This window comes from Pygocentrus nattereri, chromosome 29 (genome assembly GCF_015220715.1).
Source record: "Pygocentrus nattereri isolate fPygNat1 chromosome 29, fPygNat1.pri, whole genome shotgun sequence".
In the NCBI taxonomy this organism is placed as follows: Eukaryota; Metazoa; Chordata; class Actinopteri; order Characiformes; family Serrasalmidae; genus Pygocentrus; species Pygocentrus nattereri.
The window spans coordinates 6,327,862-6,342,018 of NC_051239.1; the positions used below are offsets into that span (position 1 = coordinate 6,327,862).

At 37.5% G+C, this 14,157-nt stretch overlaps 1 protein-coding gene across 1 annotated transcript in view; it reads right to left on the bottom strand.

Moving 5' to 3' along the window:
- Positions 1–14,157, bottom strand: part of ccdc92 (coiled-coil domain containing 92) — a 36,315-nt gene that overhangs the window by 7,089 nt on the left and 15,069 nt on the right. The window contains exons 2-3 of the mRNA XM_017719936.2: positions 11,560–11,756; positions 9,785–9,826 (exon numbers count right to left, since the gene is read on the bottom strand). Of these exons, the coding sequence (XP_017575425.1) occupies positions 9,785–9,826; positions 11,560–11,695 (178 nt within the window). The 5' untranslated portion in view covers positions 11,696–11,756. The remainder of the gene's footprint in view (positions 1–9,784; positions 9,827–11,559; positions 11,757–14,157) is intronic.

The following is a 14,157-nucleotide window of genomic DNA, read 5'->3' on the forward strand; positions in this document are numbered from 1 at the left end:
ACTGACTAACCACCAATAGGCTAACCAATCACTGACTAACCACCAATAGGCTAACCACCAATAGGCTAACCAATCACAGACTAACCACCAATAGGCTAACCAATCACTGACTAACCACCAATAGGCTAACCAATCACTGACTAACCACCAATAGGCTAACCAATCACAGACTAACCACCAATATGCTAACCACCAATAGGCTAAGCAATCGCAGACTAACCACCAATATGCTAACCACCAATAGGCTAACCAATCACAGACTAACCACCAATATGCTAACCAGCAATAGGCTAACCAATCACAGACTAACCCCCAGTAGGCTAACCAATCAACAGGCTAACCAATCACAGACTACCCACCAATAGGCTAACCAATCACTGACTAACCACCAATAGGCTAACCACCAATAGGCTAACCAATCACTGACTAACCACCAATAGGCTAACCAATCACTGACTAACCACCAATAGGCTAATCACTAATAGGCTAACCAATCACAGACTAACCACCAATAGGCTATTGATTGGTTAGCCTATTTTTGTTTAGTCTGTGATTTGTTAGCTTATTGATTGGTTAGTCTGTGACTGGTTAGCCTATTGATTGGTAAGCCTGTGATTGGTTAGCCTGTGATTGGTTAGCCTATTGGTGGTTAGCCTGTTGGTGGTTAGCCTATTGATTGGTTAGCCTGTTGTTGGTTAGCCTGTTGTTGGTTAGCCTATTGGTGGTTAGCCTGCTGATGGTTAGCCTGTGATTGGTTAGCCTATTGATTGGTTAATTGTGTGCTTGTCTTCTGATTGAATTCTGTCTTTCTGCTGGTAAAGGTAGGATCTGAGTTAATAGCTTAATTGCAATGACTAGTTTCAGGTGTGGTTTCAGGTTAGTGAAAGGTGTGAAGTGTAGGGGCTGGACTATCAGTCACAAGGCTGATAAATTGAGTGTGCTTGTCTTCTGAGTGAATTCTGTCTTTGTGCTGGTAAAGGTAGGCTCTGAGTTAAGATTTTCACTGGCTTAGACTGTTAGTTACAAGGCTAGTACTTAATTGCAATGACTAGTGTGGAATTATTAGCCTTATTATTGTTCATATTACTCTTAAGATTTATTAAAGAAAGCTTATGTTTAGCATTGAAAGCTTAATGGTTATAATGTACAATGCTAAGAGTCAGCACATAAGGCTGTGTGCTGACTAACGGTGGAATACACAAGGACGTCAGATAACCGGAAAAACCTCAACGCTAATAGTAGTAGACACTGGGATTAGCACACCACACATGTGGTTCATCTGGTCAGATAAGCAGAGCCATTGTCTGGAAAACGGGGGGAGTTGATAAACACAGGGGATACCTTAAGCTGACCTTGCAGACACGCTCACGTCTGGAGCGCATCCTTAAACTTTTATGGTATAGGGAGCTGGGCTAACACACACATTGGAGGCTTGATGGAATTTACTGATGTCTTGGGTAAGGGAGGAGCGGTCATGCGACTATAAAAAAGGGAGTCAGATGAGAAGCGGTCAGAGCTTACTTGGGCGATACATGATGCATGTTCTGTTTGTAACCTCTCCAGAATTCTGTAATAAAACTGTTTGTTTCACTTCAGTCTGATCTACTCGTCTCATTTGTTTTGCATCAACGAACACGCAGGACTGGTTTCGTCCACACTAGTTTCAGGTGTGGTTTCGGGTTAGTGAAAGGTGTGAACTGTAGGGGCTGGACTATCAGTCACAAGGCTGATAAATTGAGTGTGCTTGTCTTCTGATTGAATTCTGTCTTTGTGCTGGTAAAGGTAGGCTCTCTAGCTTTTCTCTAGATTAGACTGTTAGTTACAAGGTTAGTGCTTAATTGCAATTACTAGTTTCAGGTGTGGTTTCGGGTTAGTGGAAGGTGTGAAGTGTAGGGGCCGGACTATCAGTCACAAGGCTGATAAATTGAGTGTGCTTCTCTTCTGATTGAATTCTGTCTTTCTGCTGGTAAAGGTAGGCTCTCTAGCTTAGCCTGTTAGTTACAAGGCTAGTGCTTAATTGCAATGATGAGTTTCAGGTGTGGTTTTGGGTTAGTGGAAGGTGTGAAGTGTAGGGGCCGGACTATCAGTCACAAGGCTGATAAATTGAGGAGGTGTTCCCTGCAAGAATCAGTGTGCTTGTCTTCTGATTGAATTCTGTCTTTCTGTTGGTAAAGGTAGGATCTGAGTTAATAGCTTAATTGCAATGACGAGTTTCAGGTGTGGTTTCGGGTTAGTGGAAGGTGTGAAGTGTAGGGGCCGGACTATCGGTCACAAGGCTGATAAATTGAGGAGGTGTTCCCTGCAAGAATCAGTGTGCTTGTCTTATGATTGAATTCTTTGTGCTGGTAAAGGTAGGCTCTGAGTTAAGATTTTCTCTAGCTTAGACTGTTAGTTACAAGGCTAATGCTTAATTGCAATGACTAGTTTCAGGTGTGGTTTCAGGTTAGTGAAAGGTGTGAACTGTAGGGGCTGGACTATCAGTCACAAGGCTGACAAATTGATTGTGCTTGTCTTCTGATTGAATTCTGTCTTTCTGCTGGTAAAGGTAGGCTCTCTAGCTTTTCTCTAGCTTACTGTTAGCAGGCCTGATAGTTTTCAGGCGTTTTGGGGGGGGGGTGACACGTCAGTCAAGCGAACCGAAACTAAATACCGGACGTTTGTGATATTCCGCCCGAATATTTTTTTAAGTCTCAAAAATAATATATGTTAATTAAATTAATTATTTTCAAAAGCTGAGCCGCAAAGAGCCGCCGGTTGCCGACCCCTGGCCTAGTGATCTGACCATAGGATCTTACACGTCTCTTGATCTGACATGCCATTAAGCCAGTCAGAAACAGGGCGGGGCAGGACTTGCTTTGACCAAACAAATTGATAGATTCAGTAGGAAATGCCGGGAAATACACGTGCAATTTTTTTTCCACTGTCAACGCGAAACGTATAAACTCAGCCATGGAACACAACCATATTAAGCCTATATTAAGGGGAAAATGGAACTGAATAGTAATTTTAGGGCTGTAGTATTATTTGAGTTTGTTGCCCTGTAACTGTTTCAAAATATTTAAAATAAATGGTGCATAGTTTGCTATTATATTTTTAAAAGAAATGAATGTGTCCTTGTTCATGTCATTTAGTCAATGGTTAGGCTACTAATCAATTCCTAGTTTACTTTGGAGTATTGTTATTGTCACCTGCTGACCGTTCTTGGTATGGCTGTACTCCTCCTTCCTCATCTTTCACCTCAACCATCCTGAACACCCTTCCCCATCCTGACTCATTTTCCTCTCTCTCACCGAACAAGGCCACGGACGCTTTCCTTTCTTCACTCTCATCCGCAATTAACCTCCTGTGTCCTCTCTCTCCTCCAGGCCAGCAAGATCTTCTCCACCTGCCCCCTGGCTGATAAGTGTCCTGCGCAGCAACCGACAAGATCTAAGGATGGCTGAGAGAAGGTGGAGGAAATCCCAACTTGACTCAGATCTTCACTCCTATCAATCTCTCCTTTCCAAGTTCTCACTTGAAGTTACTGCTGCAAAGCCATCATTTTACAAAGGGAAACGAAGCATCAGCATGCGATCCACGCAAGCTCTTCAACATTTTCTCCTCTCTTCTCAACCCTCCTGTTCTCTCACCCCTGAGGATTTTGTCACCTTCTTTGAGGAGAAGGTTGATAGAATCCGCCAGTCTTTTCCCTCTGACCCCACACCTTCCACTAGACCGCATCATCTCATTCTCGATCCCTTAAACCGTTTCTCTTCTCTTTCCACAGATGCTGTCCTTCAACCGATCAAATCCAGTAACCCAACCACATGCCCACTGGATCCAATCCCATCTGCTTTGTTTCAGTCAATCTCTGAGGACCTATTGCCCTTCATCACGTTTTTCATCAACGAGTCTTTGGCGTCTGAAGTTCCAGCAACTTTCAAGATGGCAAGAGTACTCCCCATCTTGAAGAAACCCATGCTTGACAGCTCTGTCAACAACTACAGACCGGTATCACTTCTTTCTTTCCTTTCAAAAGTTTTTGAACGTGCAGTCTATAATCAACTTTCTCTCTTTCTCACACAGAACCAGCTCCAAGACCCCAACCGGTCTGGCTTCGAAACTGCCCTCATCGCATTGACTGAGAACCTCCAATCTGCAAGATCGGCCAAATTGTCTTCTGTCCTGATCCTTCTCGATCTCTCGGCAGCTTTTGACACGGTCAACCATACGATCCTTCTGGACATCCTCACCAACCTCGGAATCACCGGTTATGCGTGGAAGTGGTTCAAGTCCTATCTGGAGGATCGCTCTTATCAGGTAACACGGAGAGGGTTCTCCACTGGCGTCCCCCAAGGCTCGGTCCTGGGTCCTCTTCTCTTTTCACTAGCTCTCTTGGTGATGTAATCTTCTCGTGGCTTCTCTTACCACTGTTATGCTGACGACACTCCACTAATGTTTTCTTTCTCTCCCTCTGACACGCAGGTCTCCAGTCACATCACAGCATGCCTGTCTGACATCTCTACATGGATGGCAGCCCACCACCTGAAGCTCAATCCCAGCAAGACTAGTCGCAGGGATGAATATCAGCTCACAGGTCCTCATCACGATCTTGCCATCTCATTCGAGAACTCCCTGATTGTTCCATCTGCAGAGGCAAGAAGTCTTGGCGTGTCCCTGGATGGCTGGTTATCGTTCTCGACTCGCATCGCGAACCTGACTCGGTCATGCAGGTATCTACCGTACAACATCCGGAGGATCCGACCCTTCCTCACCCGAGAGGCCACCCGGGTGCTAGTGCGGTCTCTGGTCATCTCGAGGCTCGACTACTGCAACTCACTCTTGGCTGGTCTTCCCATGTAGACCATCAAGCCTCTGCAGCTCATCCAGAATGCGGCAGCACGACTCGTCTTCAATCCGCCCAAGTTCAGCCACATCACCCCATATAACTATAAGCCGCACTTATTTTATTGTACTGCACTCTGTATTGTAGTTTATTGTATTGTATCTTATTGTTATTGTATTGCATTGATTGGCAGAGTTCTGCGTTCAACTGTTTCTTTTTCTCTTGGTGTGAGCTCAGGACTATCTTTTTCTCTAAGCTATTGGTAACTAGCAAAGGTACTTTCAGCCAGTCCTTTAAGGGGTTGGTCATCCTAGAACCGAACTAAGGCTTGTAGTGTGAACGCAGACACCGAGAGTTGTTCTCTCCCGAAAGCTGTTTGCTGATTTTCCTCAGCGGCCATGGCTGAGTGGTGTTAATGTCTGATTGCACTCAGCGCCGGTCAGGTTTGGCTCAGACTGCAGATGGTGCATTAGCCCTGCTTTAGCAGAGCAGCACCTAATCTCATTTCCTGAACTACAGTCTGGCCCACATCAGCCAACAGCAACAACAAATTAGGACGGGTCTCAGCTGATCTCGCTCATATTCAGTGTCATTATATGAGGTTTAGAAGTATAAATATAAAGTACACATGTGTTTTTATTGCTGACAGTAACCAAACCAGAGAAGGGGGAGGTAAAAGGAGAGGTGGGTGGGCACAACAGGGTCTTAGTACTTGCGCATCTGTGTGTCTGCTGGGTGGGTCATTGGTTGCCAGGTTACAGCAGAAGGCCAAGGTGATGTGTGGGTAGGGACAGCAAGCTAAGCGCTCTTTTCTCTCTCTCTCTCTCTCTCTCTCTCTCTCTCTCTCTCTCTCTCTCTCTCTCTCTCTCATTCTTTTTCTCCCTTTGACTCCCCTTTCTCTCCCTTTGTCTCTTTCCTTTCTCATTTTCGAATAGATTAGAATATCTTTGAATAGATTAGAATATCTTTGAATATCTTTGAATAGATTAGAATATCTTTGAATAGATTCGAATATCTTCGAATATCTTTGAATAGATTCGAATATCTTCGAATATCTTTGAATAGATTCGAATATCTTTGAATAGATTCGAATATCTTTGAATAGATTCGAATATCTTTGAATAGATTCGAATATCTTCGAATATCTTTGAATAGATTCGAATATCTTTGAATAGATTTGAATAGATTCGAATAGATTTGAATAGATTTGAATATCTTTGAATAGATTCGAATATCTTCGAATATCTTTGAATAGATTAGAATATCTTTGAATATCTTTGAATAGATTAGAATATCTTTGAATAGATTCGAATATCTTTGAATAGATTCGAATAGATTAGAATATCTTCGAATAGATTCAAATATCTTCGAATAGATTCAAATATCTTTGAATATCTTTGAATAGATTAGAATATCTTCGAATATCTTTGAATAGATTCGAATATCTTTGAATATCTTTGAATAGATTCGAATATCTTTGAATAGATTAGAATATCTTTGAATAGATTAGAATATCTTTGAATATCTTCGAATATCTTCGATTAGATTTGAATATCTTCGAATATCTTCGAATAGATTTGAATATCTTCGAATATCTTCGAATAGATTAGAATATCTTTGAATATCTTTGAATAGATTAGAATATCTTTGAATAGATTCGAATAGATTAGAATATCTTTGAATAGATTCGAATAGATACGAATATCTTTGAATAGATTAGAATATCTTTGAATAGATTTGAATATCTTTGAATATCTTTGAATAGATTCGAATATCTTCGAATATCTTTGAATAGATTCGAATATCTTTGAATATCTTTGAATAGATTAGAATATCTTTGAATAGATTAGAATATCTTTGAATAGATTCGAATATCTTCGAATAGATTCGAATATCTTTGAATAGATTCGAATAGATTAGAATATCTTCGAATAGATTCAAATATCTTCGAATATCTTTGAATATCTTTGAATAGATTCGAATATCTTTGAATAGATTAGAATATCTTTGAATAGATTAGAATATCTTTGAATATCTTTGAATAGATTAGAATATCTTTGAATATCTTTGAATAGATTAGAATATCTTTGAATAGATTAGAATATCTTCGAATAGATTAGAATATCTTTGAATAGATTAGAATAGATTAGAATATCTTTGAATAGATTAGAATAGATTAGTATATCTTTGAATAGATTAGAATATCTTTGAATAGATTAGAATAGATTCGAATATCTTTGAATAGATTCGAATATCTTTGAATAGATTAGAATATCTTCGAATAGATTAGAATATCTTTGAATAGATTAGAATAGATTAGAGTATCTTTGAATAGATTAGAATAGATTAGAATATCTTTGAATAGATTAGAATAGATTAGAATATCTTTGAATAGATTCGAATATCTTTGAATAGATTCGAATATCTTCGAATAGATTCGAATATCTTTGAATATCTTTGAATATCTTTGAATAGATTAGAATATCTTTGAATATCTTCGAATAGATTCGAATATCTTTGAATAGATTAGAATATCTTCGAATAGATTAGAATATCTTCGAATAGATTAGAATATCTTTGAATAGATTAGAATAGATTAGAATATCTTCGAATAGATTAGAATATCTTTGAATAGATTAGAATAGATTAGAATATCTTTGAATAGATTAGAATATCTTTGAATAGATTAGAATAGATTAGAATATCTTTGAATAGATTAGAATATCTTCGAATAGATTAGAATAGATTAGAATATCTTTGAATAAATTAGAATATATTTGAATAGATTAGAATATCTTTGAATAGATTAGAATATCTTTGAATATCTTTGAATAGATTAGAATAGATTAGAATATCTTTGAATAGATTCGAATATCTTTGAATATCTTTGAATAGATTCAAATATCTTTGAATATCTTTGAATAGATTAGAATATCTTTGAATATCTTTGAATAGATTCGAATATCTTTGAATAGATTCGAATAGATTAGAATATCTTTGAATAGATTAGAATATCTTTGAATAGATTAGAATATCTTTGAATAAATTAGAATATATTTGAATAGATTCGAATATCTTTGAATAGATTCAAATAGATTAGAATATCTTTGAATAGATTTGAATATCTTTGAATAGATTAGAATATCTTTGAATAAATTAGAATATATTTGAATAGATTCGAATAGATTAGAATATCTTTGAATAGATTAGAATATCTTTGAATAGATTAGAATAGATTAGAATATCTTTGAATAGATTCGAATATCTTTGAATATCTTTGAATAGATTCGAATATCTTTGAATAGATTCGAATATCTTTGAATATCTTTGAATAGATTAGAATATCTTTGAATATCTTTGAATAGATTCGAATATCTTTGAATAGATTCGAATAGATTAGAATATCTTTGAATAGATTTGAATATCTTTGAATATCTTTGAATAGATTAGAATATCTTCGAATAGATTAGAATATCTTTGAATAGATTAGAATATCTTTGAATAGATTAGAATATCTTTGAATAGATTAGAATAGATTAGAATATCTTTGAATAGATTAGAATATCTTTGAATAGATTAGAATAGATTAGAATATCTTTGAATAGATTCGAATATCTTTGAATAGATTCGAATATCTTCGAATAGATTCGAATATCTTTGAATATCTTTGAATAGATTAGAATATCTTTGAATATCTTTGAATAGATTAGAATATCTTTGAATAGATTAGAATATCTTTGAATAGATTAGAATATCTTCGAATAGATTAGAATATCTTTGAATAGATTAGAATAGATTAGAATATCTTCGAATAGATTAGAATATCTTTGAATAGATTAGAATAGATTAGAATATCTTTGAATAGATTAGAATATCTTTGAATAGATTAGAATATCTTTGAATAGATTAGAATAGATTAGAATATCTTTGAATAGATTAGAATATCTTCGAATAGATTAGAATATCTTTGAATAGATTAGAATAGATTAGAATATCTTTGAATAAATTAGAATATATTTGAATAGATTCGAATAGATTAGAATATCTTTGAATAGATTAGAATATCTTTGAATATCTTTGAATAGATTAGAATATCTTTGAATATCTTTGAATAGATTAGAATATCTTTGAATAGATTAGAATATCTTTGAATAGATTAGAATATCTTCGAATAGATTAGAATATCTTTGAATAGATTAGAATAGATTAGAATATCTTTGAATAGATTAGAATATCTTCGAATAGATTAGAATATCTTTGAATAGATTAGAATAGATTAGAATATCTTTGAATAGATTCGAATAGATTAGAATATCTTTGAATAGATTAGAATATCTTTGAATAGATTTGAATATCTTTGAATAGATTCGAATAGATTTGAACATCTTTGAATAGATTCGAATAGATTTGAACATCTTTGAATAGATTCGAATATCTTTGAATAGATTCGAATAGATTTGAACATCTTTGAATAGATTCGAATAGATTTGAACATCTTTGAATAGATTCGAATATCTTTGAATAGATTCGAATATCTTTGAATATCTTTGAATAGATTTGATGACAGTGCAGCATGAACAGCTCTGTCACAGCTACACTTCAGCCTTATGAGCCTAAAGCTTTCACCTTGCTGTATATTTGCAGTGCATTCAGTTTAACATAGTTATGTAACAAATTAAAATTACAATGAATCAACAGTCTGAGCACACTCAGGTCAGTACACTAAAAAAGGTGCTTGCAGTAAAGGTTCTTTAAAAGTGCACATAATTTCTAATAAAATACACACCAATCAGGCATCATGACCACCTCCTTGTTTCTACTCTCATTGTCCATTTTATCAGCTCCACTTACTGTATAGGAGCACTTTGATGTAACAATGTTATACCTGATTGGTGTATTACACTAACACAACGAGAGAGAAGGAAGGAGAGAAGGAGGGAGAGAAGGGAGAAATTTTACCGTTTGGATCTGAACTCCTGACGACCAGCTCATATGTCAGGTCTGTGAAAACAGAAAGAAAGAGAGAGAGAGAGAGGGGGGGGGGCGGTTAAATTGTGTATTATGAATGGATAAATGGACAGAGAGACGAGAAAGAGAGAAAGAAAGATGGAGAAAGGAGAGAGAGATGGAGAAAGAGAGAAGAGCGACAGACGGAGAAACAAAAGAAGACAGAGAAATAGATATACAGACACAGGCAGAGAGAAAGAAAGAGGGAGAGAATATATACATATATATATTATGCAATACAACTTCTATGAATTAGACAAGATCTGCTCGTGTAAACAAAGTCACATGCAAATGTTTCAATGCTTGTTTTGTTGATTTTATAAGTGAATACAAGTGAACACACCTACAGAGAACATAAACTACCATTTATTCGCTGGATTTAACATATTGACAAAAAACTGAAAATATGGCTAGATTTTCCATTTTGTGTTTTATGGTAAACTTAGCAAATAAATAAAAATTGTGAAATAAAAATTGAAAAAATCGTCACGTTCGAGTGTGTTCACTGTAGAGAGGAGAAAGAGAGAGAGATGGAGAAAGAGAGACAATCGTCCTGAGAGAGAATCATTCTGAGAATCATGCTGAGAGTATGATTCTGAGAGAGAATCATGTTGAGAGAGAATCATGCTGAGAGAGAATCATCATGAGAGAGAATCATCCTGAGAGAGAATCATTCTGAGAGAGAATCATCCTGAGAGAGAATCATTTTGAGAGATAACGATCCAGAGAGAGAATCATGCTGAGAGAGAATCATCCTGAGAGAGAATCATTTTGAGAGAGAACGATCCAGAGAATCATTCTGAGAGAGAATCAATCTGAGAGAGAATCATCCTGTGAGAATCATCCTGAGAATCATTTTGAGAGAGAACGATCCAGAGAGAGAATCATCCTGAGAGAATCATCCTGAGAGAGAATCATTTTGAGAGAGAATGATCCAGAGAGAGAATCATCCTAAAACAGAAACATTCTGAGAGAGAATCATTCTGAGAATCATCCTGAAAGAGAACAATCCTGAGAGAATCATCCTGCGAGAGAATAATCCTGACAGAGAATCATCCTGAGAAATTCATCCTGAGAGAGAATAATCCTGAGAGAAAATCATCCTGAGACAGAATCTTTCAGAGAGACTAGCATCCTGAGAGAGAATCATCCTGAAAGAGAATCATCCTGAGAGAGAATAATCCTGAGAGAGAATCATCCTGAGACAGAATCTTTCAGAGAGACTAGCATCCTGAGAGAGAATCATCCTGAGAGAGAATAATCCTGAGAGAGAATAATCCTGAGAGAGAATCGTCCTGAGAGAGAATCGTCCTGAGAGAGAATCGTCCTGAGAGAATCATCCTAAGAGAGAATCGTACTGAGAGAGAATCGTCCTGAATCGTCCCATACCGAGAGAGAATCGTCCTGAGAGAGAATCGTCCTGAATCGTCCCATACCGAGAGAGAATCGTCCTGAGAGAATCGTACCGAGAGAGAATCATCCTGGGAGAATCGTCTCGAGACGGAATCATTCTGAGCGAGAATCGTCCTGAGGCGGCGTGATCTTGAGACGGAATCATCCTGGCTGAGAGTTTAAATCTATTCGCAATAATGCTGAAATCTGGTTTCTACACAAATGCACTCCTGTGAGGTCCAAGTCAAAGAAACAGAATGTGTGAGGTGTTATATGTTCCTATAACATTACAGAGTATTATTACACAGCGTGAAGAGCCTGTGTGTATGTGTTACCTGTGCAGTGCTGTTGTAGTCGGTGGATCTCTGCATGAAGACCCTTCAGAGTGTTGGCGTGGTCCTGCTGCAGAAACAACAGGTTCTTCTGAGCACTGTGGAGCTGATTCTCCAAGGTCACGTTCTCTGAGGCCATGATGAACCATGCACACTTGCGCACTCTCACACACACTCGCACACTCTCACACACAGTGAAGCTGCAAACAGACAAAACACACACGTTACTACATCAACCATTAACTTACTAATGAGTGCGGCTGATCTGATCTCATGAAAATGTGCTCACTGAAACATAAATGATCCTGGAACAGGCGGAAGAGAACCGTAGGCCGATTGATGTTCTTTATAAAAGACGTATTTATGATTGATTTAAAAAAACCCAACATCCTCTCGAATCGGGAAATGACTGATGACGTTGCTACTGTTGTAGTGATTTTATATATGATTGTTTATGTTATATATATTATTATTATTATATTATTTTACTCATGCTTTTGAATTAGTGTAATAATACAATGCTTCAAACGTGATAACAGCCATGTTGGCCAATTCAAAAATTCAAAATGATATTAAGCATTAAAAGCTGTACAATTATGATAAAATAATACTTCATGGTGTCCCAAATGATGCAAGACGCCTCTTTTTTTTTTTCGGTTAGGACACGAGTAGTTTTGCTGTTCATTATTTAGAGACGAAACAGCCATGAACCTTCGCAGGAATGAATTAGAAAATAATCAAAAAGTTTCGTTTGCTAGCACGTCACCTAATAAATGAATGGTGTACATGACTTTCAAGCCGTCATTCAATAAATATGAAGTTAAGCAAAACTCTCATACTGATGTGATGTCTTTTGGCTTTCTAGTTTGCCGTTGCTTTTGTTAGTTTGATACTTGTTGATTTATCCATAGTTCTCTGTAGTGTGAGCGTGAGCACTGTAAACGTTTAACCATATGTAGCCATTTTGAGATTCTCCTTATGGTCTAGTATTACCTGTTGTTATCGTCCAACGCACGGTTTGGATAATTAGATTATTTGATTAGATTATTATATTAAATTAGGTGCACTGGTAGAGGGATGTTATTGTTTATATTAGAAAAGTGATAATATGCATAGTTTTTCAAATATGAAAACAGCCAGGTATTAAAAGTCTGTATTGACAAAATGAGTTTTGTGTTTGTAAAATATTCCAGAAAAGTAGTAGGACCCCACTGCTGATCATCATGACTGGGTGACCAATGAGTTAGTTTGAAAATGAATTGAACAATCGTTTTTTTCTTCTTCTTTTTCAAAGGCCAAACAATAAAAATGGACTTAAGTGAACAATAACAAAACATGCATAGCCTTTAAGTTGGTACACTGATTGTGAAAATCCAAATTGTAATACATAAAATATTTTCAGTCATGCGGTTTTACTCAAGTTTTTTTACTTAAAGTTTTTTACTTTCTCTCAAACTAGGAGAGAAAGGAGAAGGTCAGCATGATAACAGCTCTTCTCACCACAGAACATGTATGATTCTCGCTAAAATACCGACACAAGTTCTGATGATAATGATTCAAATCTGAAGGAGTGAATTTGAGCAGCTGACGTTGAAGGGATAGAAAGGCATGAATAATCGCTAAACCGATGTTACGTTAGCCGATCGGGCTACGCATCCGAACGCCACATCAGCTAACGTAAAATTAGCTTAGCTTACAGACCAAAACGATGCCACGCACCACAGCACAGGGTAGAATCTGACTAACTGCTGCTCTGCCGAGTCCAGAGTAGCCGGTAAAAACGAAAGAGAGAGTGCTTTGGCTAAGCCGAAAACAGCTTAGCTAGCTAACCAAACGTGTCACACATCACAACACAGGCTTGGTTCCAGCTAATTGCAGCTTAAACGACACCCGTTTAGAGGATATCTGAGACAGCCGAGACGAATGACTGTGTCACGCCTTGTACGAACTCTCAGAAGAGAATAAACTACATTACTCAGACTCCTTCGGGAGGTCACGTGACTCCTCGACCTCCTTCCGACTTGGATTCTGACAAAGACTACAATGCCCAGAACGCTAACGGGGATCACGCGACTGATGACGATCGCGAGCCGACCTATCGCCGCTCTCGGTCCCCGGACTGCTAAGTACTTACACCTGTGTTTGTTTGTCACGTGTCGGTTTTAGATAGCTTATAAACCCGGGCTTTAGAATCAGTCAGCGCGAGGAGTTCCTTCTCTGTGAACGTACTGAGTAGTTATTTCTGATGGTACTTGATGTGTTTGAACTGTTGCCTGTTCGCTCTCACTCCGTTTTTTTGCTTATCCGTTTTTGTACTTTTGCTCTGTGTGTTTTTGGACCTTTTGCCTGACTTTTAACTACGTTTTCAGCCTTGCCCTATTGTTTAGTTTGCCTCGTGATATGATCGCTATATTGATCCTGCTTCTCCTTCTGGTTTTGACCCACGCTTGTTATTCGACTATGTTTTCCTTCCATCCTAATAAATCCAATACTCTCGGTTTTATCCGCACATGTCTGGATTCTGTTGACTCGTTACAGACCGGTGTTAGAGTGGAAGAAAGCTGAACGCTTTCCGTGGTGTGTCTTGTTCTTAGCCATTGC